The sequence below is a fragment of the Archocentrus centrarchus genome, chromosome 13 (assembly GCF_007364275.1).
Source record: "Archocentrus centrarchus isolate MPI-CPG fArcCen1 chromosome 13, fArcCen1, whole genome shotgun sequence".
Classification (NCBI taxonomy): Eukaryota; Metazoa; Chordata; class Actinopteri; order Cichliformes; family Cichlidae; genus Archocentrus; species Archocentrus centrarchus.
Genome location: NC_044358.1, coordinates 40,381,556 through 40,408,387, shown reverse-complemented (window position 1 = coordinate 40,408,387; position 26,832 = coordinate 40,381,556). Strand labels below are relative to the sequence as shown.

General features: G+C 40.2%; 1 protein-coding gene across 1 annotated transcript in view; it reads right to left on the bottom strand.

Moving 5' to 3' along the window:
- The window catches only part of LOC115791027 (calsyntenin-2), a 324,417-nt gene that overhangs the window by 58,965 nt on the left and 238,620 nt on the right, over positions 1–26,832 (bottom strand). Inside the window, exon 8 of the mRNA XM_030745109.1 lies at positions 24,750–24,871. Coding sequence (XP_030600969.1) covers positions 24,750–24,871 — 122 coding nt within the window. The remainder of the gene's footprint in view (positions 1–24,749; positions 24,872–26,832) is intronic.

The following is a 26,832-nucleotide window of genomic DNA, read 5'->3' as shown; positions in this document are numbered from 1 at the left end:
TGAAAGTCGATACCACTGCATATAGCACGAGAGCTGCAGTGTAATTTCAGTGCAAGAAACAATAAAATGCTCAGTGCATCCTGCTGAAACATCCAGTGCTTTGTGAATCATTCTCATTACAGATTTAGCTGTTTTTCATTCTTAATTGAAATGAAGCTAAAATAATAGTGCGTAATCATATATAAGTTGTATTTATAGGCCTTTGAGAACTTGGGTCTATTTCAACAAGCAGCTGTTCTCTATTAAACAAGCACTGAACAGAGATCCTAGGAGTGTGAAGAACAGCACTCAGACACTGAAGTGAAAGTCAGGATGGCGCCGTTTACCTACAGACTACAATGCAATCCAACCGATGGAGGTGGCAGAAATGCTTGGCATCTTGTCAAAAAAAATAATTAGAGCTTGCGTGAAAAAGTACACTGCTAATAATGAGAAGGCGCCAGCTGGACTCAAACAAAGAAGTGTTGGTCTGTGTGCATTTGCTGTGAGTGTGCACACATTTGTATGTCAAAACCTCCAGAACAGATGATTTCCCACAATATTCTGACTAGTGAAAGAAGCCACAGACCAGTGTGTGAATATGTGCAATACAGTGTGTCCAAGTGAGAGAGAGCGAGCGATTCTGTAAGGATACGCCACATGTAACAACGCGTGCATCCAGTCACATACATGAATGCAAAGTCATAAATCCAGCGTCATCACGTGTCAACTTCAGAAACTTCAAAGCAGAAATTAAACTTTACGAGAACACTTCTGACTCGCCTCGCTTATGAAAGCAAAGCAAAAAGTTCAGTATTCCCTAATCCCTCCACGTTCCTCTTTCTCTGCCTCATGCAAATTGACAGACGGAAGGAATGAATGAAATAAATAACCACACAAACAAAGGAGACAGAAGATGTGAAATAACCAGAGGACAACGTGAAAGAGAGTGAGAGAGATGTATAGAACGGAAACATAACACATCAAAGACCCCTCACCATCTCTTGGGGCACTTGAGAAGAAAACAAAATTGCTATCTGCCCCCCTCTATCTCACTCTCTTTTTCTCTCTGCAGTCTGCTTGGTCTCTTTTCTTCTTCTCCAATGTCTCCATTAGAACTTGACTGAGCAGTTGTTGCCTCGAGTCCTTTGGGGTTGAAAGTCTTAAAGAGATCTGTCACCCAACCCAACCTTTTAACTTCAAACAAGAGACGGAGAAAGGAGATAGAAAAGGTAGAGAATGAAGAAAGATGAGGTGATCTGTGATTGGAAGGTGGCATGGCAGAGAGATGACAGTATGGGAAGGAGTGGAGGCTGAGATGAAAGAAAGTAAGGGACAAAAAGAGACGGTAGAGGAAAATAAGTGGTATGAGGAAAAAGACTTTAGGTAGGAAGTACGAAGACGCGAGGAGAACTTGGAAGAAAAGTGACTCATAGCTGCAACAAGGAAAAACCTTAGAAACAATTATCTAGGCACCCAGAAAATAATAGAAGAATAGTTCAAAAATTTCCTACACTCACATGTCTGAACGCTAAAGGGGAAACAACTAGTTTGCTCACACTTCTAAAGCTCATACCCAGCTTTTGCCCTATCCAAAGTATCCAGAACTTTTTCTCGCAGTAACTTTTAGACCATTGTGTACCTTTGCTGAACATGTCAATCTGTCATAATTTTTTGTGTATTACTGATGCTTAATGGTGATAGGAAGGCCCCAACCACACATTCCTAATGTGGACGTTAACCACAGGACTACTCCCTCCATGATAATGCCCAATAAGACCATGATGATCACATAAGACCTGTCAAGATTAGACAAAGTAGTCCCCGATATAGTGAAAGTAACTTTTAGATGCACGATTTTATTAAATGTAGCAACCAAGTTCCCTTCTTGTCCGGTTCCGTCACTGTTTCCTGATTCTCTGTCTGTGGCAAAGCTGGATGTCTGTGTGACGGGTGGTGCACAGGCGCAGTGAACAGGATGAAGCTGCTCTTTGGTCACAAAAATCCAGCAATGCGGCATCCCCCCATAGGGTTGTGGGCAGGTTTATGTTTGCTTTAAAATGGAACTGCTGTAAAGAAAGTAGCGTTTCATTTCTCTGACTCAACACCGCTACCTCTCTTCCTTCATTTTCTAGGTCACTCCACCACCACCACCACTCACTCACTCTGTCTGTCTCTCTTGTTGTCTGTCTGTGATGCAAAATGTCTCCAGTGGTGTAATACACAACAAAAGCCTGCACTGCCCGATCGATCATTTTGGATTTCTGTTTGTCATCTCCTTTTCATTTATTCTGCTGTTTCTCTGGCTCCTGCAAGTTTGCTGTTTTTTTTTTTTTTAATGGCTGTGGTTGTCTTTTCTGTGCTTGACCAATCAGCATCGAGTCTTTCAGTGCCATTCAGAAGTACCTACCCCAGAGTACCTACTTCTCTTTCCCCTAAAAAATGGCACAAAGGTAAGAGCCATCCAAAAAATGCCTGAAAAATGCTCTGCTGTTGCCTCAGAGCAGAAAGGCCCTAGATTTGAGTGGCAAGGGTGGCTGCCTGCTGCAGCCGAGTAGTCATTCCTGTTATACTTTGTAGTCCACCACCCAGGATGGATGTGTATGGATGCATGCGTGGATGCATGCATGTGATGCATGTGTATACATGGATGCATGTGTAGTCAGTGTATTGTGATGTAAATTCTCCCCGAATATGGACGAAGAAAGTATAATTGGTGGTTAATACTTACATGCAAAAAATCAGTTTCCCTAAGAGGGTCAATGAAGATATTCTTATAGTCATTTGTTAATTACGGGCTTAGGGATGCTCTCCCAAGGTGCCGCCAAACCTTTATGCTGATCTCAGCTACTTTTTGATGTGAAGTAGTAATGGTACCTTTTCCAATTTTATAAAAAAAAAAAAAAAACTCACTGTATTTATTTAACAGAAGACAGCATCATGAATTTAAAAAAGAACATTGTTGGCAGAAGAGGGAATGCAAACCATGTTTCCAATGTCAATATCAGGCTCTTTGTAAACAGAATACATCTTGACCTTTGAACTAAGATCCTCAGAGAGGATCCACTTTCCACTTTTGCTTTTGAGAATATCATTATTTTCACTAACATAAGAGGTCAGGTGGGAAGAAAATGTAAAAACTGGCAATTGTAAGAGCTGGAACCAATGTACATCACTTAGTCTCTGGTTCAGTGACCTCAATATGTCTTCACCAGGTTTTTACTTCTTATTTTTTCTTCATTCTCTACATAACTAATTCTCTCACTTCTTACTAGTACAACTGATTGCAACACAGTAAATGTCTTATTTTTTTTTAATGATGCTTTAATGCTTGCAACCAAAACACAGAAAATTTATACTTTCTTTATAATTCTTCCAAACACAGGCGTAACAAGCCTGCTCACCACTGTGTGTCAGTTAGTGTGTGTCAAAGCTTATTTCAGCACAGGGTTCACTTTGGCATGTCACTCCCAAACAAAGTGCAAAACACAGCAGGACACAAATCTGGGAATTCTGCCTGAAAAACCTGCAAACTATGGGACTGCCACCTCTCCAGCTTGTTCTAGAACAGGTCCATTATCTCTCACCAGTCAGTATTGTCATGTCCAGTGCATCAGAGCACCAGTGCTGAAAGACACCTTATGCATGGGGAGATGCAGGAAGCATCTGACATTATATTACCAGCTGAGAGAAGAATGTATTGGCACAGTAAAGCGCAATAAAAGACCTGACAGTGTTCTTCTGGAATCCTGTTTGTGGTGCCAGATTTTAGTGGGAATCTTGTAAGACCAGGTTTTTACTTCAGCAGCCTCAGCCATAGAAAACAGGTGCAGCAGCACAGGGTGCCACATTAAAAAGCCACCATCCAGTGTGGAAACTATTCTGACCACAGGGAACACATCCACAAAAACAACGTGGAATGGACTTTACTCTCAAAATAACTCTCTGTCAAGATCTTAACTCTGCAAGGTCTTTCTCCTAATCTTGCTAGGGAAGCGCTATTGAGAGCTCCAACATGCTTCGGTGGTTCAACCAGACACACATCCTATTAACATTAGCTATGCAGGCTGTTAGCCATATTAGTACTGTTCACTGTGTGATGGCCGGCCTTTCATTTTATATCCCAGTAGTACCATTTTAAATGGACCACTACTGATACAAAACAGCTAAATTACTAACCATGGCAGCCATTTTTTTTGCCATATTACCAGAGATTTCTGTCAGTTCGTCTGATCTCTGCTCCAGCACTTTGCTCCAGAATAACTTACCTAAAAACAACTGTTTGAAGAATCACTATGAAATGCAGATGGTGGTCATTTGTCCAGAGCTTTAGTTGATAACCAAATGACATGTTCCCTTAGCTCACAGTTAGTTTAATGATTGATTTTAAGTTGATGTTCCTTGAAGTTATTTTTTTACATGTTTACTGAGTTGTTAAAAAAAATAACAATAATTTGACTAAAAAGAAACATGCATCTAATTATGAAGTTATTTTCAGTACCTGACTGAGAACACAGATTGAAAGACGGTTGAAAGAGGAAGTAAAATAGGTGGAAAGATGGAGGGAAGGAGGGCAGCCTTTAAGGCATGCCGGAGGAAGGATCCACAACAGAGATTGATGAGCACTAGAAAGAAGGTGACTTCACAGAGGGGTGTGTGTGTGTGTGTGTGTGTGTGTGTGTGGTGGGGGTGAAGGGAGACAAGGGAAGGAATGAGAACTTTATAGTGCAGCGAAGTGGAAACAGAAGTGTAAAATAAAGGGATCTGACTTGCAGGGGATTGGATGTTAGAGTACCGAACAAATCTGGAAATGATCCTATTACGACAAAGACAGAAGGACATCAGTGTAATGTGGCCTCGTGTTAATGCAGTGATGCCAATGCATGTGGGCACTACCCACTCCAAAATTTAGGAAAACAGTAGATAATAATAGTAGATAATAAAAAGAGCAAGAGGTTCAGAGAAACATACAAATTCCAGATTGTTCACAGAAGTATGGTAGTTTCATATCTACAAGGGCTGTAACAAAAGCCTGGGGCTTCTGAAATTTAGAGAAAATCGGGTTGAAATCCAGTAAAATGTAAGCAGCAGCCTACTTGAGAAAATTTGAGGTTGAATGAGGTAGTTTGTCTTTCTCACTGCATGAAAAAAGTAAAAATGATAAGGAACCTCCTACAAAAAATGTTTCTTTTTCTTTCTTTTTTTTTTTTTCTCCAGAAAATCTTTACATTCCACAAAAGTCTGAACGCCGGTTCCTGAATGCCGCTAACGCTAAACACAGGCCGAGCTGTCATGCTTCAGAAATACTTACCCTTCAGATTCATTAGCAAAAGTGCTGTTTGCTAACACATAATTGCCATAAATCATCGTCAGCTCTGTGTCAGCATGGAAACCATTATCATGTCAACTGTTGTAAGCATCCAAAACTGGGTGTCTGAGAGCCTATAATTACAAAAATAGAAGAAACAATTAAAAGAGACCGATAGCAAAGGAACAGTTTGTTGTATGTTTTGTGTATACAGGAAGTAATGTGTGTGTGTGTGCATGGGAGAAGTACTTGAAGGTGACTATGAATTACCGGCTGGCAAAAGTGACTAATTAGAGTAGCAATTATACAGCCGCTCCCGGCAGAGACTGGGAGTCAACAGCCAAATGACCTCTCCAAGAGCTCATAATGGGTCGCCCACATAAATAGACACACATACACATGTGCACACAAATGCGTAATAATAACCAGCAGGTTTTCAGGCAATGTGGCCATTTCAGTAAGACTGATTGTACTGACTCCCTCACCCTGCTGGATTTATGTAGGCGAGCAAAATGGTTAGAAATATTGGAAAATTCTAACATTTGGGGGGCTTCTTGGTACGTTAAGTACTTTACAGTTCATACAGTATTGTGTACACTTTATGCAGTATGATTTCCTGGTTGGGAAAAGACAAAACAAATGTTCTCTACTTTGAGGTATGAAAACAAGCTTCAGACTTTTAATCTCCACAGTTGCTGCACATCTGTAAGCCGCTTTGCAACCCAGCTCCACCCAAATTGTGCCTTTAATGGTGTGCTTGATGAAATCTGATGTTTTTCTTTGGTAGTAAGATTAGTTTAAATGCTGCACTCTTTTGGAAAGGTTACTGGAAATGCCAATTTTAGTGTTTTCTTTCCTTTCCCCCCCTTTCTTTTCAAAAAGAAAAAAAAAAGCTTTTAGAATAATGGAGGGAAAAAAAAACTCTCTGAGGTACCATGGGAAATTAAATCACTCTGGTACATTGTCATAACCAAGCCATCTAGCAGTGCAAAATACATCTTATTTTATCAGCCCAAATTTAACTTTAAATACACAAATTTCCTGCCTTTTGCCATATCTTCAGATTTAATTAATATTGCGGCAGCCACATCTGTTCTCTAAATACAAGGCATGCCTGACAGAACATGATTTTCACAGCGGTGGTTCCCTTCAAAGACAGGTTTTTCTGACATTTAAGTGGCTTTGGAGGAAAGGCTGGGCTTTATCTTTTTGGATTTTATGCTCTACCTTCACTGGAAGTTTAAAAACATGCAGAAAAGTTAGATACAAATGCTCCTTTTAGTGCCCACATTATAATTATATTTTGTACTTCAGGAGCTTTTTTTGTAGCCACTTATGATGATTACTTTAGCCCCTCCAGGATGGTTCATTTTGCTGTGAGTCATGAGAATAATCTTCTACGCAACTCTTCTAATAGAGCTGTGATTTTAAGCTGTTCATTTTAAGATAGAGGGAGAGAAATTAGGTTGTACATGAACTTTTTTTTAGATTCAGAGTGACTTACACTTACAGGTAGGGTGAGCAAATTTAAATCTAAATTAAATCTAAAACCAGGAGAACCAATATCAGCGTGTGGAACAATATGGGACATGCTACCAATGCTAAGATGTATTTTTATGCTGTATACTTTGATCAGCATACTTTTAAAAGTGTCACTCTAAGGACAATTAGGCCCCAGTTGTAACACACAGTGTAAGACTTTTACGACAACCCCTGTGGGTTAAGTCATTCTGAAAGTGTTAGGTGTTTAGATGTTTAGATGCTCATGGAAGTTGTGAACAAACACAGCTTGAGAGGACTGCTGATTCCCCAAATGACTCCATATGATTGTCAGTGGCTCAGGGATGCTGTTAATTTGTGGGATGGCTGTTAATTATCTATCAGAAGTGCTCCTTATTAGCTTACATGTTCACTTAATAACTCTTTATGAATAGAACAAGTCGATTTCAAACCAGCAAACAAGAGAGGGGAAATGAAGAAAGAAGCACTAAGTTAATCAGATGGGAATGAAAAAAAAAAACAAAGACAAAAAAAAGAAAAAAAAAAAAAGAAAAACCAGAGTAAACAGAGAATGTTTCCAGTGGGAGGACATTTCAGCCTGTCGTATAATCGAAAGGAAAACAAAAGGAGGCTGAGTCACTGCCGAGCGGTTTAATACCTGCAGCAGTAAGTGCATTTGGTTCGTTCCCACTGCTGTGCACGTCTACTCTTCACTTATACGCTGCCCGTTTGAATGTGCCGGTGAGAAAATTAAGAATCACTTAAAGTAGATGTGTGTGAGACAGATTAAGCCAAGACATTCCTTACTGCTGCAACATGAATACAAACATAAAGTCTATGCTTATCTTTTTTTTTTTTTTTTTTAAATCTAAACCCCACAACATGAGTCAGTCAGCACACACACGCTGTCCTTTTCTTCTAGTTGTCTAAAAACACATCCTATCTTAGTGCTAGTTTTAGAAACACTTTGGCCCACATACAATTTTTCTGGATCTCAGAGTCCCAGAAGCACTTTGCTTTGGGTCTCTCAGCAAACAGAGAATATTCAGTTACAGAAAGTGGGTTTACCTTATTTCACCCCAGCTGATCCCCAGTAGGATACTCAGGCATTTCTACAGATGAACAACAAAACCTAGCTGTGCTGTAGCATCAGCTGTGACTCACCACTACTGTACCTGTACTGGTATCCAGAACTAGAGAACTGATATCGACAGGTTGTAAGCAGACTATATTCAGCATTAGAACCGATGGGGATGGATTGATTGTATTCTCATATCATACAGTAGATATAGATGATATGTACCAAACAATATGTGGCCCATAGTAAGTTAAGCATGTGTCTACCCTTACAGGATCCCCCTGTTTCATCATCTACTACTTTTACTCTTCAGTCTATGTGATATGTATACACACAGCAACACTTGAGCCTGTTGCTACGGTACTTGAATTTGAAATCAGACGCAAACCCTCTGATCTATCTGATCTAAGTTTGGAATAGGACCAGATAGAAATGCAGGAAAGTCTAAAATTGGCAGCAGAGACTCAACTGTGTGCAGAGCATGTGCAAGAATTTGAATGGGAGAGCTGGGGCCCTGCAGGTTGAGAGCCATTCATATTATTCATTGCTTTAAGCTACATTTAGAGCAACACAATTGTCATGGCTATGCTTGGATGCAGGGCAAATTGCACTAAATATTATTCAATTACATTAATTACATTAATTCAGTAATATAAAGTCCATATATGCCAGTTCACAACAAAAAATGGCTCAGGGTGCTATACTGTATATCATAAGGTAATATGGTATTAGCTAAGAGCCCCAATCCCCAGACCACTATAATTAGGCCCTTGGAGATAGTGGACATGAAGAACTGCCTTTTTAAAAATGTATTTATTTTTTTTGCCACAGCGGCTTTTATTGACAGTGGAGAGAGACAGGAAATGGGGAAAGATACAGGGGAAGACACGCAGGCAAGTTGGCGATGGGCCAGGACGTGAACCTGCGCCGCCCGCACAGCAACGCGGCATGTGTATGTGGTCGCTGGCTTCACCACTAAGCCACCCAGGCGCCCAGAAGAACTGCCTTTTTAACAGGTACAGACCTCAGGGAGGTGCGTCTTGTATAAATCCACATGAGCTACCTGGCATTATATTCATCCTCTGAACTTCTCAGATAGAGTGATCTCCTACAGAGATTGTTCTTTGGCGACTTTACTTTCCCTGCTGTTTTGTAATTTGGATGTGTGCATGGAACAGCAAATGCAGAGATCACAGTGGGAGGTGAAGGTGCTGATTTCCTGTAAGGTCTGAATTCAGTATAAATGTATGCATGATACCAGATTTGTTGTTTGGTCAACATAGTGAGTCACATCTCTTGGAGCCATTTGATGACTACTTTATATTTATATATGCTACAGTAAATATAGTTCCATCAGGACAACTATTTTCAAAAGATATCGCAGTACAAAACAGAGCAGTCATGAGTGGCGAGAGATATGACACTGATCGAGTCAATGAAAGGCATGAAAGGAGGAGCTGCAGTGTAGGTGGGGTGTTAAGCAGCTTGCAGATAAACAGCAAGTCTGGGAAAGCTAAAGCAGCTTAAAAGGTATGCTCTATAGGAGATACCCTTCTACACAGTCAACTGGCTATCTGTAGAACCTGGTGTAATGCTATGCTCAGTTAGAGCATACTGTCATAGTGGAGAACACAGTACGAGTGAAATGTGGATGTCTAGGTGAGGGAGAGGAGCTGGGTAACACAAAGAGAAAGAGAAGAGATTTTGAAACAACAGCAGCTTCAGCAAGAGAAAAAAAAAAAGGAAAACATGCTCCCACAGGCTTAAACTGCCAGTACGAACCAAGCAGCAGTGCCACAGACCTTTAGCAGAGTTGTAGAAGGAGACACACTCAGGGGGAGGGGGCACACTACATCCATCACACGCCTCCTCTTGATTATCTAAACCCTGATAACACCTACACGGCAGATACTCCTACGCTAAATTTACCAGCTTTCTACCAGGCTCACTTACTCCTCTGCCTCTCTGTCCTTATCTCTTCTTCAATTCATCTCTTTTTCACATCCCTTTCTCCTACCACACTTAAGGTCAGGGTGGGATGCGCACAATAAATCTTCACTGCGGATTCTGACAGCCACCCTCAATCCAGGAAGTGCCTTAGCCAGTCGGTGGCGAGAGACGCAGTGCACATAAACTTTCCTTCTTAAAAACTATTTGGGTAGGCAGAAAGTCTGGGTGGAGAGTTTACTGAGAGTCATTTGGTAAGGAAGTAAGACAAATTGGTGGGGAAAAAAAAAAAAAAACCCAAAGAAAGTGAGAGGAGGAAAGGGCGAAGGGTAAAGGGAGAGATTTGCTGCAGTAGGAGTGAATACGGGGAACCCATGTTTCTGAGATTAATATGATGAATGGCACAGACCAGCCGCTTTTACTACGCTATTATTTTCTTTTATTTGGCCTTTGTGCTCCCTTTTACCTCAAAATGACATCAAAGGTCTCCAATTTCTCTGACACTCTGACACCATTCACACGATTCACAAAGTGAGGACATAAAAGTGTCACATAAAGTATACTTCTCAGTACTTCTCAGCACTGTGAGTAGCAGACTTCTCAGTACTGCTACTCACATGGGGACATGTACAATTTTCTGCTTCACACATCTATCTAGTTTCACTTCTTTGTTATTAGTTCTGGTTACTTCTGTGCGTACGCTGCCTTTGGGTTATTTTGTAGTTTATTGTGGTTTTCTTCGTCTTCCCCTCCGTGTCCCACTATGTCAGGTTGTAGGTGTAAATCTGTTTTCTCTTTAGTTACTTCCTGTTTTTAACTTTGTAGTCTTTTTATATTTAATTCTACTTCCCCTGTCTCATCTTGTGATTAGTTCCAGCTGTTTCCCACCTGTTTTCACCTGGCTCATTACCTCTTGTATTTATTGTGTCATTCTCCCCATGTCCTGTGTCGAGTCGTGTCACATTGCTCTGTGTGTTCCACAGTGTTTCTTAGTTTAGAGATAGTTCCTGGTGACTTCTGGCTTTACCTTCCTTTGCACCTTCATTAAAGATGCTCAGGTTATGCTTGCCTCTGCCTCCTGTGTACTGCATCTGGGTCAACTAAACAACAGCCACTTTCCACACAGCAAACTGTGACATCGGCTAAAGATGGAAAAGTCACCAGGGCCAAATTTCACTGGCTGACTGGCCAGGTTGCACCGCTGGGCGCGTGTGACTGCACTGAATGGGAAGGGTTCCCCCCACAGCTGACAGGTTTGCAGGTTATGCACCAGAAACTAGCACTGAAAATATCACTGTGTCTGTCATGCTCCTGGGCCTGTTGTCCAGTTTGTTCTTTTAGGTTCTGTTTTCATTGAAATTCTTCTGTTGTTTTTCCTGGTTTGCATATAGTTTTGATTCTTAATTCATTATAGTTTGTAGTCCTGTTATTAGTTATAGTTATTCATACTGAATTCCTGTTTCCCTTCATTCTGCATTTAGTTTACTCCCTGGTCTTGTCCATTGTGATTACCTGCACCTGAGCTGCCCACCTGTTGCCTCTTCCTTTGTTATACCCTGTGTATATATTGTCTGCGTTTTTCCCCTGGTCCGTTGTCGTGTTGTCGTCAATGTTTACCACACCGTGTGTCTCCCTGCTCCATAGTTTGTTATCTAGTCCTGGCTCCCGACCAGCTCCAGTATAGCTGTGGTTATTATTTCTTGTCACTCCCCAAATAAAGCACTTTTAAGTTCAGTTCTGCTCTGCGTGTCTGCATTCTGGGGTCCTATCCTGCCTGCCACACAGCTAACCCAGCTGGAGGTCTCGGTCTGTCTTGGCCGGCTTTTCGTGTGCTGTGTCACAATTATCGCTTGATAATTTTGGCCAAATAACTCAATATCATGACAAGAATTTCCTCCACACACTTTTTCTTTGTCCCAGTGATCAGCTGCAAGCTTTAAACAAACTGGATTTTCAGTGGTAGAAACGCTGAGATTATTAGGCTTGTATACAGTGGACTGTCTGTTTCTATGGTAAACAACTTTTTCTTGGAAATACTTCTTGGGCTTGTTTTCACCTATTTTACAGCCGGCTTTTCTTAATAAGACAAGTCTCGCGTATGTCCTCCTCATTGGGATAGGGAATCGTACTGATATGTGGACATATGGAAAGTTTAATGTTACACTGTGAAGTGACATTTATATGACATTGCATCTCAGGCGATGTAACACTCAAGAATTGCCACACAACACCACCTTGCATATGTAGCATCTCTCTCTAAGACACACACACACACACACACACACACACACACACACACACACACACACACACACACACACACACACACACACACACACACACACACACACACACACACACAGCGTAAGTGAGGTTAAAAAAAAAAAGCCATTCAGTCATTTAGTGGCCTCTCCGGTGCCGTTTCCACCTCTCTAAGACCAACAACACTTAGACCTCACATAAAGGTGAGGCGATATTATCCAAGGATGCTGGGATTGGAAAGAAACCAAAATGATGGAAAACTACATGGATCTGGCTTTTGAAAAGTGTGTTTGCAATAAAGGCTGATTTCATTTGTGAAGCGGACCGTGGTAGTGCAGGTTGAGAGATGCCTCGGCAGAATATGATAATGTCGCCTGTGATGAATGAGTGATATCATACTAAGAGGACTGCAGCGGCAAAACCTGCCTGCTTCAATTTCACTTATTAAGTTATTTGTTTGAATATTTTGTCTCCTTACACTCTGTGTGACTGTATCGATCTCACATCTGTCCATCATTTTGTGTATGTGCGTGTGTGTGTGATATCTATTGTTTAATGTCCATTTCTTCCAGCTCCTCCCTCCAGTATGTTCTAAATATTTGCATGTCTGTCTCAGTAGGAGGTAAATTCTGACATTTCTTTCTTCACTGCCTCTGTCTCGCCCCATCTTCCCTTAACGTGTTTTTCTCTTTCGATCTTTGTCCCCTGAGGTGTTTCTCTAGCTGAGTTACCTTTTCTATCCATTTTATCGCTCCTTTTCTTCCCCTGTCCTCTGCCTCTACCCCTTCATCTTTGCGTGGCTATTGATTCCTCCTGTCAATAAGATCCTACACCTGAATACAAACAAGTCCATCTACATGACTGCCAATCAATATCAAAAATCCAGGAGCAGCTATTCTGCTGTTTGGAAGTAAATCCATTGCTTTAATGTGAGTATGTGCTGTGCGAGCAGCAGACAGTGGATGGAGACTGCGGTGACAACTGTATTTCAGAGGGATTTTTGATACAGAAGAATTGCATGCTCCAGTTGATGCATTTTTACAGGTAGAGTGGCATGGCCGATTGTGTGTGAAGGCCGTTGTAAGTCTCCCCCCACACACACATACAAACACCTCTCCGGGTGCAGCCAGACACCGGTCACAGTATTTGTGAGTAAAGCTGTGAGATCTTAGCCCTGAGCTTGGTAAACAGTGAGATCTTATTCCTGACCCCAGAGCAAAGATGACGCTCCAAACACACAGAAAAAACATCTGTAGGAGTGGGGAGAGTAAAAGTGTGTGTGTGTGTGTGTGCTACTGTGCGGGCATTGGGTCTCAGGTGAATAGACAAAACAAGAATCAGGTATAATAAGACAAAAGCCTGCATGGGTTTTAGACAGCCAGGAAACTGTGTGCGCGCGCGCGCGTGTGTGTGTGTGTGTGTGCCCATCAAGCTCTTTTGAGTCCGTTGGTGCTGCAGAGCTCTAAATTTAGCAGGCTCTTTAGTAGGAGTCATCTATCATTCAACACGACCCCTCCCATGAGGAGAGAAATGCTGGTTTTGAGTGTATGTATGTCTTACAGAAAGAAGGTAAAATAGCAGCACAGCTAAGGTAACAGACAGACAGCAGTTAAAGGTTTTTCTGCCCTCTTTTTGCTTATTGCAGGACACATTTATACAGTACATGTATGTCAGCTTATCAATAAAACAGAGAAATCAAGAAAAAAAACCCCATCTTTGTTATTAACCAGGGCACTTCTGCAGCTTCATATTTAAGGATAAATGGGATGTATATATATATATATATATATATATATACACATAAATAAAACACTGAGATTTTTGGCTAATGCAGTTTGTTTTAAAAGTGTTCTTCAACATTTTGTGCTACTGTGAATTATTATAGCTAAAACTCAAAAAATGCACCATGCCTCTTTTTTCACTCGTCTGTATGATTCTCGCACGTGGAACAAAATTGCACCACCCTTATTTGCACATTAATTTGGTGCAAAATAGGAGGCAGCTGCATGTGCTCCTCTGAGCCTGTAGTAATGGTTTATGCTCCTCATAGCAGGTCTAGACCCGAGAGGAAACCAGTATGCGTGAATGAGGCGTGCCTTCTCAGAATCTCCTTCCTGTCTCCTTCCTGAGCGAGACAGGTGTCCAATGTTTTCCTGCAAGCATAAACATTTTTCTCCCCAGATATAAGAATAAAAACAACATAATTTCATAATCTCATCAGGTAGGGCGGTCCCAAAACAACCTGTAGTTTACTAACAAGGAGCTTCTGATGACAGCAGTCAACAGCAGCACATCAGCAATTTGAAAATGCCAGATGCTCGGGATTCAAATTGCGCTCAGGAGAGGCTTGTTTCGACAATGAGCCTGAACCAGTTAGGCGGCAACTGTGGGGGAGATCATGCCAAGTGGCGAGCATCTTTTATTGCCATGACTAAGCATAAATTCAGCAACTGTTGATGTGCCCCGTGGATGTGAGCACGCACACACGTTTAAAGTGGCCTTAGCTAGTTATACGTTCCCTGTGAAGATGGGAAAAGAGCATATCAGTCAGTAAATAATAATGAACACCTGGTCCACAGGAAATGAGGCAAAGTGGATCATTGAACTGGCCAACATCCTTTTTGATGCAATATTAAACCTTTATGATAAAAGCAGATTCAGGCTTTTAAAACTTTTTTGCACAGCAGTTAAGTTCTGGTTAAATCAGCATGCAGCTGCACTCACAGCAACGACTATTTACTAGTTGTGCATTTGAGCTCATGCTATAACTAAAATGTTGTCACCTGCTTTTGTTCTGTTCTTTGCCAAGATGATCCCACACAGCTTCAATATTGTTGAGATGCAAACTCTGGGGAGGCCAATCCATCACTGATTGTGTTCCACTGTGTGTGAAATGCAGCCTCAAACTATGACAGACCCGCCACCATGTGTTACAGATGGCTCTAAACACTCACTGTTGTTCCTCCGATGATGCTTTGAACCAAAATTTTTCAAATATTGATTAAACATTCATTTAGACCTGTTGTGACTTATTTTCAGTCTAGCTCTTGTGTAATTTGGCCTCAGCCTTTTCTCTTTGTTTCTCTTCTCTTATTAACAGCCGCCCTTCCACTGAGACCATTTCTCCCTGCCATTTTATACTTTTGTCTTCCACTTGTCCACTTTCCTCAAATTTTTGAAGAACACACTGCACACCATGCTGAGATATTCCAAGTTTTTAGCTCATGGTTCTTTGGGAATCATCTTGTTGGTGCAGAAATACTATTTTATAAAGCTTCTGCTTCACTCCTCTCTCTGCTTTCCTGGCTTCTAGTTTATTCTTTACATAAGTTCTGCTTTCCCATGCTGTCAGACTCAAAACTGACATCATTGCTCTAGTCTAATTATCTTTCTGCCACCTTCTTCAAGCCAAACAGTCTCCAGTCTGCATGCTTTAAATCTCAATGGTTACCTGTCATTCTTACTTGCAGACTCATTTGTGCAACCCACCTCCTTTCCATCTCCACCTCACGCAAGTCACTCAGTGCATCGTCCAAGCCTCCATTTTTATCTTCACCACCACTGGTGTCTAGACTCCGGGGGGGTCCTGCTCTAATTTTTATCATTGCTGGGATTCTGTTCTGCTTCAATGGGCCATTGGAGTCTAACCACCAAACAGCTTAATTGAATTATGAATTATGTGTATCAATAAATCATGTGCAATACTTCCTAATGATCGTTCCTCATTGAAATGCCTGTTAAACTCTGTTATCTATTTTTTATAGATTCAGCTAAAAAGATGGGACCAAATGGTGTTTTTCTGTGACTGCTAGTAACAAAGTTCCTAAAGATACAATTGGCTCTTTGCTAAGTTGTCAGCTATATGTTGTAATGCTGGATAATCACTTGAATTAGGTGCCTTTTCTTTACTTGATTGATTCATAGACCAGTGTTACGTGGCTTTGAAAATGATCAAGTTCAATGACTGGACTGAAGATGCGTGAAAAAGCAGGAACACTTTATACAACCTCTGAAGACCTCTTTAAAAAATCACACACACACACACACACACACACACACACACACACACACACACACACACACACACACACACACACACACACACACACACACACATTATTTGTACAGATATTATAGACACAGACAGTATTATTATTTATAAATCAGCTTAATTATATGGAATAAAACTGCAACTTTCTTAAATGAAACACTGAGTACAGGAAAAGAATGTCAGAATATACTGAGGGAACTTTGAGAATACTGAATAAAATCTTGGAAATCCATAATCCATAATTATATCATAGTCTTCAAAGAGGCATGGATTTTCACAATGGCATCAAACAAACCAGAAAACCTTTCATTAACAGCTGGTTATATTCCAAACAAACAGTTATAAGGCTATAGCACATAATGATCCTATTTTCATTATTTTGAGTGTTTATGAGTAATTACGTTCAAAACATAGGTGAGAGGACGTTGTCTATCATTCTTGGAAAAAAAATGACAAGTTTGTTAGAAAGACACTTTCTCAAATAACATTCAGGTAGAACCCTTCTGTCAGTGTATTCTGAATTTAAATATATGTAATGCAATTTTAATATACGAAAAAAATAACTTGCATATGTTATTAATCTGACTTTTCAACGACCACTGTTTCTGTTTCCTGCATGTGTACACAGCCGCAGGAGACGGAGAATTACAATTATTTTGAGGATGAAATTAACTCATGAGGCAGGCCCGGGGCAAAAACGTGCTCCAGAGCCAAAATGACTCCCGTGTCCTTTTCTTCTGTATGTATTTTTTATGCATTGAGCACACAATCATTTATTGAAATGCACAATGCAAAACTAAAAACAATAAGCTATTATAGAACTGCATCTGAGGTTAGGGCCCTTAAGATGGACTCCCAAGAGCTGGTAATAATGCAGGTGTTGCTTTAAGGCTCAAATCGTTTAGTTTTCAAATTTGCTGCATTCCCAGCTGAAAGAAAAAAAGAAAACAAAAAACAGCATTTGTAGCTTTAAATGACCAAGTTTTTCTTTTTTTTTGGTGAAAAAAGCAAAACTAATAAGCATAGCATCTGCTGGAGAACACGTAATTTCATATGTTTTAGTAAAGCCTCTCAACAATGGCTTATTCTCACTATTCAAATGGAAGCAGTGGAACTGAAAAATACGACTAAATATCAATGGCGTACCCTTCATCGAGTTGCTATAAAATATGCTCCAGGAACCTTGACTGCCTGTGCTAGTCTTTAGTGTTAGACAAGACTGACAGAAAACGCTGTTCCACTGATTTCAAACAGGCACTGAAAAACAGGCGCTGTACTGTACGTGCAAAAGAGCAAACTATTCTTTGTAAATATTTCCACCCAGTGCAGCTGTCTCACTGCCTTAGTCTCCATGACACATGTACCACACAACAAGAATGGCCACTGATTTCTTTTCATATTTCCACTGTTGTCCACTTGTGAAATCAGAGAAAGCCCCCCCTGAGTGTTTGCTTGATTGCTTTCTGAAAAAAAAAAAAATAAGTGGTTTCCATTGGGTAGCTGAATGTAATGATGTCCTTTCCACATTCAATTTAGACTCCTGGTAGAAACATCATTTAGATCTCAATTATCCCTGTTGGTTTTTCTTGTTCTTTTTGCCAGCTGAAAGGCCCGAGGTGACTTCTCATTGATTTTCTCCCCTTGCCAAAATCCCTCCAGCCTCTCAAATGAGGACACAATGCTGTCTTTATTCTAACTGAAAAATGAGAGCCTCTATTTACTTTTCTATGTGGGTTCACAGTATTAAACCACACAGAAACATGAAAGCAATGATATACCACTGTTAGTTAATAGTCAACTTTTAAAAAAAATTCTATCTTTTATGGTCCTGAAGGGATAGAATCACAGCCACAGCAATTTCACGAACCCGTGCGTAGTGGCTCCAAATGTAGGAAATGACCCCAAATTTATCATTTCAGTTATTTATCAATGGGGATGGTTGTTTAGAGTGGTGTCCTTGGGTCACAACATGAAACAATGATGTGTTAAGATTATGTTTTAAAAAAAAAAAAAATAAGTAGATGGTGCACTTGCAAGGACAAAGAACAGACAGAAGTGGATGTAGTCTCTGAGTCTGACATGCAAAGCCTACTGTATGTATGAAGTATCGTAAACTTACATTCTTTCTAGTGGCCAGTAGAGGGCGACTTCTCTGGTTGCAAAAAGATGTCCTACTGTACAGAAGTCTATGAAGAAATTATCCCAATTCACACTTGATGTATTACATCTGTAAACATTTTAATAATGACTTATAAAGACTATAATGGTCTTGTTTGCTTTTTTCAAATCTTGTTCAACATGACATCCATCCATCCATCTTCTGCTGCTTATCTGAGTCTGGGCCACGGGGGCAGTAGTCTAAATAGAGAAGCCCAGACCTCCCTCTCCTCATCCAGACCTCTTGGCTCCCCAGCCAGCCAGCTTGATTTGATCTCTCCAGCATGTTCTGGTTTTGCTCAAGGGCCTCCTCCTGGTAGGACATGCTGAGAACACCTCACCTAGGAAATGCCCAGGAGGCATCCTAGTCAGGTACCTGAACAACCTGAAATTCCTCCTTTCAGTGTGGAGGAACAGCATCTCTGCGCTGAATTCTACACAAATGGGCTGAAATCCTCACCCTTTCACTAAGGGATGTTTGTATCTGTGATCTCATTCTTTCAGTCACTACTCAGAGCTCATGACCGTAGGTGAGGGTAGGACCAGTAAATCAACAGCTTTGCTTTCACACTCAGCTCTCTCTTCATCACAACATCCACGTCACCACAGATGACGCGCCAATCCATCTGTCAATCTCCTGCTCCACTCTCCCCTCACTCGTGAGCATGACCCTAACCTCAAATTATAGTTTAGTTTAAATCTTTAGGTTTGTGCTACTTGTGTGAAATATGTATTTTATTGCTTTGCTGTGGTTACTTGAACCTTGGGTCACGCCAAGGTTCAAGCTGTTGCTAAAAGCCATATGTATATACAGAGAGAGAGAAAGAAAAACCCTAAATCTAAAAATATAGGAAATTTCCTTGATGCTATAAAAGGGTCAACCCTTTGTACCCTGGAGTTCTCTACATTGGAACCCATTGATCTGTTATTTCAATGCAACTTACATATGACTAAAATGGATATAGCACTGTTGTGCTTCCTTTTTATTATTCTGGTTGCAGTTTGGCATTTTTAGAACAGGTTTAGCAGTAGTAGTGTTTACTGACTCAATATTAAGAGGTTGCTACTTACCCTCTAATTTACAGCTTTGATTATGCCCAATTAAAAATTAAATTTTTTGGTGGACTTCTTCAGATCTCACAGTGCCCTAGTGAGACTTAATTCAAAAGTATCACATCCATCTCTAACTGCAGACTGATTAGGATAAAGCTATAGGACTCTTATTGACTGAGGTTTTTTTTTTTTTTTCTAAAGGATATTTTGAAAAATAGCCAAGGGATTATGGGACTACGGCATTGCTTTAAAATAACATTGACAAATGTTATATCAAATGGATCCTTTTAGAGAAATAATTTACAAATGCCTGACATAGATCCCTTAAATAATACGAAGATGATCAAGTTAATGAAGCTGCTATCAACAAACAACTTAATTTAATCCCCTCTGATTTTATTTAAATTAGTTTATTTCTCTAGATCAGTGGACCGTATTCACATGGGAGCTATTTATCTCTAACAGTCGCACTCATGGTGGGATCCTCAGATGCTTTAATAATGCTTTATTGCTGTGGTCCAGTTTCAGCTGTAAGCCTGGAGACTCTATAGATTGTTATCATTTTGTTGAGTCCTTATTGAATGGCAACTGAAAACACAGCGGGTGGTAATATTTCTAAATTTGACTTAAAAACATTTCTGGGGTTTGATAAAAAGGGGGAAAAATGTAATGTTTCACTGCAAGCTTGACTGCATCCTGTGTGTTTTATTTCCACACTTAAATAAATGGGTTTTTGCCCCTCATTCTATCATTTACACTGTAACTGTAATCTTGACTATGACATGGTTGAATGCTAATGTTAGCTGCAGGCAAAAACACATCTACAGAGAGCACGTTAACTCCACTGTAATTCCTATTGTATTGAAATTGTCTGAAATTCACGTAGAGGGCACTTTCAAGAGGAAAATGCGTGAAATAACTCTTTACATTATCTTTTCAGCTGAAAAATTCCCAACTTTCTGGTTTGGTATTTGCAAATGTATTGAAAACAAAACATAAAAATACAAATTTCCTGTTATGTTCTTGATGATTGCTGCCAATAAACCACTTGTATTTTTCTGATGTGTGCTGTGTGGTTTTCTGCATCCATGAGTTCACATTCAGAGCACCTCCCTCAGGTGCTTATTACAGTTTTCAATATTAGATTGCAAGTAAATGTCAAATGTTGTCAGCTGACATCAACATTTTATCATTGTGTATATACATATATATCATTAAATATGACACAGTGTGCGTCTGAATTGTTAGCATCTATTGTCTTTTCAGATGCTGATCGATCAGGAACCCACAACATGACAACAATCTGTCAGATCCCCTATGTTTAGACTCAAAACTGGAGCCCAGCGGTATGCAATATTATAAAAGCATCTGAGGTTACCATCCTGAGCCTGATGTCAGGAGAAGAACAGCCGGCATGTGGATATGGTGAATGGAACAATAAAGCCTCACAAGCTGTTAATGCACTGTGGAAGAACTAAAGTCTGAGTCCGGGTCTGTGAGGCACTCTTTCATACAGTGAATTTCCTGGACACCTGTGAATGCCAAAGGCTATTTTTTAGACTGCACGCACCCGATCCAATTTTGTACATAGTTATAACACCTGCAGGGGTTCATTCAGCACTGGCTCATGCAGAAAACATCTTCAAGATTGACAGCGTCCTTCTTTGAGAAACTTGAATTTAGATCTGCATTTAAAGAATATGAAAGTGTGCACAAAGGACACGTCTGGTACATGTTCAGTGCAAAGCCTTTCAGTGAAGTCAATAAAAACCTCATCCCTCAACAATGCATAGAGCACAGATAGCAAAGTTTAAACGCACTGAACAGAATAGGCCACTGTGCATAAAGCCACGCTGCCTGTTATTAACAGATAGTAGTCTTTTTTTATTTTTTCAGCAGGTAAAACTAATATCTGCAACCATCTCCCCCCCCGTTCCGGTTATTATGAAGCAGCTCACAATGCATGATTGGATTGTATGAGAAATTAATTGGACTTCTTTGATAAACCAATGCAGGGAGAGGAGGATTTTTCTTTTCAAGGGTTCTCTAAGTTGGAGGTATTCAGAAGTTCATTTTGTTTTATAGACATTAGCAGATGAGGAGGAAATGGCGACAAGGCGAGGGGAGATAGGGACTTAATGAAAGTTTCCTTTCATGCCCCCCAGGATTCAGAGACAACCATTAACAAGAGGGAGGAAGATGAGAGCGAGGACGCAAGAAAGAGAAAGGACTCTAAATGTGGACAAGAAAGTTTCACAGCTATTGTGTGTACTGATGTGGGCCTATGTGGTGCCAGAGTAGACCACAGAAGCTTTTATCACGAGACACACTAATGAAATAAATCAAGATAAACTCAGACATGCTGCAGATTTAACTGTCTTAACCTTTTGTTTTTTTATTAGCAACATTCATGTAGGATTTTATTAGTTATGGCATATGGGCAAACAGACTTCAAAGTGTGATATGATGTATTTTATAATGAGTAAATGACATGTTATGACTGTAGAATTATCACAAACAAGCAAGCACATCAAAGAGAAAACTGCCTCTCTCCTGCCCTCTAAACTGGATGCACTCTGCATGCAGGTTGTGTTACCTTAATGGCTCCAAGAGGCTATTTTCTATCACATTAGCTTCAGCTGTACTCCGACTAGTGCCATTTAGCAAATGATAGTATTCTAAACTAAGACTGTTTTCTTGGTAAACAATAAACAGGCTAAACATTAGTGCGTTAGCTCAAAGCAACGCTGTTATTATGTTTGATACATCCTACATAATGGATTGATTTGGGATTTGCGAAGACGAGTGAACACTTAGCACGGCTGGAGCTCACAGACCATATGGGACTGTTGAAACAGAGCAGTAAGCAGTCAGAATGAAAATATGAAATGTGTCAGTGTGGCTCGACCAGAGTAGCGAGACCCTGCTCCCGGAAGAGAAGTCGCACTTGAATTTTGTAAATGTTAGTTTACAACACTCAAGTAAATTCTGCTTACAGTACCTCCACTGTCAGTTTGATATTCAAATCCGATATTTCAAATCAAATGTAGACAGATACCACTGAGGAGAAGCCAGCTTCTTTTCATTTTCATTTTGTGCTTACTTTAACTTTTGCTCATTTGCATAAAGCAATTTTTAAATGAATATGAAGATAAACACTTCACCTCTGTGAAACATTGTTTGAAAAGACAAAGTTCAAAGAGACAAGAATGCAACACCTGATCGCTGTATATATCTGAACTAAAAATAGTTTTATGCAAACTGGACAATCTAAAGAAAAAAAAAATGAGTAAAGCATCAGCCACATAAAGCAGCCAGTCTGAAGTGGCACGGCCGAAGCATAAATCTGCAACTGACTGATTACAAAAAAGAGTGATTACCAAAGGGGACGACCACGACCCAACAGCCCCAAAGTTCTTATAGAACTAAATTACATTTGTGAACAGTCTGTTTTTAGTGGTCCTCCTTTATGATGTATGGATTAGGTGTTAAAACATGGATGGATGGATGTATTTATAGCAAAGCTATACGGAATCGCAGGGTTGCTTAAAGCTAAATGGTAATCCTAACACAATCTGTCAAACTGACAGTACGAATGCACCAATGCTTATGATGTTTGGCATGTTTAACAATATTAGTTTCACATGGTGCTATGCTAAAGTCTTCCAATTAGCACCAGTCAGAAACAGTGCTGCAGTAGTGCTATCAGTTTTCAGATATGTGATCATAAATCAAAGTAGTGGATAAACTGACATCACAGAACACTTCTGATGCTCTCAAACTTTTTTATCCACTCCTAAATATCAAATATTAAAATGCAGGTCTGAATACTGTATGCTCAATACTGTTAAAGACCTTTATACATATACTGTATTTTTTATTTTCTATTGAACTATTTAAATTCCATATTACTGTAGCTCACAAACCACATGAACAAATAGCACACACACTATCACTGCTTTACTGGGCAAAAGGAAAGAGGGAGTGAGTGCACAAAATTCTAGCCATGTTTAGCTTTTCTCTTATTGATTGTAACGTCTGCTGAGCTGCACCATAATGCCTGACAAAGTACACTGAACATCACTGTTAATGTCATTAATAGAAACCATACCTCTGTATGGTACAAAGGTTTCTGTCAGGCGGGAAGCAGTGAGGTTTGTGAACTATCTAGCTTGATTTTCAGAGGTCTTTGAAAAAGGAGCACAAAACAAGTTCAAAACAAAAAGAGAAAATGTGAAGTGAGAAAAACAGACCGAGAGACATGACATAAACTCAATAGAAACTCTAGTCTAAATTCCTCTGGACGGGGCCTCACGCACACCATGTTCTGTCAGGGGACTGATGGATGACCCGCTTCACGCTTCCTCCCCAATCAAGACCAGTGATCTGTCTGATTAAATTAGCCCAGGGTGCTGCATCTGGATGTCCAGCCTCAGCCGTGTGTCTCCTGAATCAAATGTCCTTGCTGGGTGAGCATGTGGGTTTGTGAGTCAAGATGACCTGTCTGACTTTAAGACAGCATCTACGATCAACAGACAGCTGCCTCTGTCTTCACGCAACACACACAGACACGTGTAAACACAACCCTGGAGCAAGCTTATCATATTTCTGCCTCTATTAACTGTGGCTGTTTGTTCACTTTAAAATATATGTTGTTTTTTTTCTCGTCATATCTATTATATTTACAAATTAATCATGTTTTAAGTTAAACTGGAATTAGAAGCTTCAACAGAAAACAGATTTCTTTGGGATGTGTTGCACAACAATTCTGATTCAATGTCAGGTAACACAGTGTTTTATCTGTGGAAATATTCCATTCCTTGGAGGAATATGTCTATGAAAGGGCAGAGGAGGTAAAAACACAGTTCCAACTGTGATGAAATGGCAACAGAAAAGGTTCATATCCATGCCAAACATCTATTCATTCACTAAAATCATTAAGATATTACATGGATATTAAGTAGCATGTGGAGTCTCCAAATTAAACGGGGTTAATTAAAGGTTAGCTTGTTTTAGAAAAAAATATTATAGAGGGATTTCTAGTGTAGCCAAGCACTAATTGGTTACAGTTTACACCCACAAAACCAAGGCTGTGTGTAAATCACTGCATGAATATGATGTGGAAATTGTTAGTAAATCATCAATAGCTCCTGCTCCCTTTTAAGCCTTTTGCCACTGCCAGTGAATCCCAATATCTTACCAGGAGCTTTCTATTTTTAATGCAAAACACAGACCACCGTGGATTAAACCAAGAAAAAAATATCCCACTGGATGATTAATAGAGGTATAATCCAGGCTAGAGGCTTCATACCACTCTGTGAGAGAGGTCCATACCTTATCAAAAGGGTGAGCTGAGGATACGCTCAGAGTAAGTTTCCTGGTCTATCATATGCATTCCAACATTAGTGCCTTACCTGCTCGAGTTTCCAGTGGAACTCAGCCGGCCGGAAGGTGTCTACCTGGGTGAAGTCTCTCCTCAGCAGAAACACCAGGCGGCAATTATGGACATACAGCGAGTAGTGATGACGGTTCATCTCTGTAGGAGGTAGAAAGAGGGGTAGACACCAGGGACCAAATCACCTCACCTACTCACAGCTGACAAGTAAAGCAAGCCTGACATGTGGCTTTCACAAAACTGGGACAGCGGCACTTTTCTGAAGGAGACACGTTTGCAGACATTCTCCACAATTCTTTCACTGGAATATTTTAAAACAAAATAATCCCTGCGGGTTGGGCATGCGGTCTACTGTGTGCCAGTATTTAAAACAGGCCTTACAGATATGCATGTATCATGTATAAAATAAGAATGACAAAAAGATAAAGCAGACAGTGTGTTAACAACAACAAAGTGACATCATTCTATCAGTGACATGAAATTAAAATTCACATTCAGCTGCTGTTTATATCTATGGAGGGACTATTTGCCTGTGAATGACTACAGCTGTTGGGTATACATGTGTAGTTCTATTGCATAGAGGAGTGATATTATAGACTATGCCTACAGAGGTAATGCTTGTTAGTAGGATCATTTAAGTTTTGATTTATGGTTTAACATGAAAAAAAAACAAAAAACCCCCCAGAAAATATTATTAGATTCAGAGTCATTATTGCCCCACTTGCTCTGTCACTTGGAGTATTGCAGCCAGTGTCTTATGCCCCTGCTCACAGACCACTATTCTCTCGTACACTGACCACACTACAGACAATCCACCAAAGCCTCAAAGTGGCCTCTGCTGATTCCAGTTTTCTTTCTGGGAACTACAACTGGCAACACATACAAACAAGAATCTACTTTTCTTCAGTGCAGAATCTTGTTTATATAATTGGACCTTCTGGCTTGCTATCAGTGCTCACTTCAATAGCTAGCACCTATGATGGTATGAGGATGCTTTAGTGCCTATGGAATTGACAGATTGCACACCTGGAAAGGCCCCATCAATGCTGAGAGGTATTCACTTTTAGAGCAACATATGCTCCCACCCAGATGTCTTTTTCAGGGAAGGCTTTGCATATTTCAGCAAGACAATGCTAAAGCACATACTGCATCTGTTACAATAGCATGGCTTCATAGTGGAAGAGTGCTGAACTGGCCTGGCTGCAGTCCAGTTGAAAACATTTGGCGCATCATGAAATGAAAAATACAACAAAGGAGAGCCAGGACTGCTGAGCAGCTAGAATCCTCTATCAGGCATGAACGGGGCAAACGTCCAGCAACTGGTCTTCTCAGCTCCCACACATTTATAGCCTGTTGTTAAAACTGTTTTGAAAACTTTTCCTAACTTTTTTGAGCTGTGTTGCTGCCATCAAATTCAAAATGAGCTCCTTTTTTTTTTTAACCTTAAAATGGTACATTTTCTCTGTATAAATATGCAGTATGTTTTCTAAATTATTTTGTGAGTAAATCCTGGGTTTGTGAGATTTGCAAGTCATTGCATTCTGTTTTTAGTTATATTTTACACAGTGACCACACTTTTTTGGAATTAGGGTTATATTTCTGGCTTGAAGAACTGGCCATTAATTAATTACAGTGATTATTTCAATGAAGGATGATAATATCCAGTGCAATGATGTGCCTCCCTGTGTTTTGTTTTTTCTTTTACTGTATTTGAACCTCCGTGTCACAGAAGAGTAAGCCATGTTATTGCTGTAGATACAAGCCTGGGTGGTATTATGACCAGGATATCTGGCAATCCCAACAGTGTGATTTTCAATATCATTAAAAAAAGCACACAGACGCTCTGTTTTCTACTACACTGATATGGAGATGCTGTATTTTTTTTTTTTCATGCATTGCAATGCACCTGCACAAAAACATCACCAGAGTGCAGAAAGAGCTGGTAAGCAATCATCTGAGCTCACTGAGCTGCAAAACTAGCAAACTGTTTGGGAGTATTTTGGGTTGACTCCAATTAACAAAGCTGCCTCTACAAAGCTGTGGCTGAACTGCCACACCAGTTTTGAGTCCTCCAGCATCTGGGCTGGGTTCTCTGAATCTAT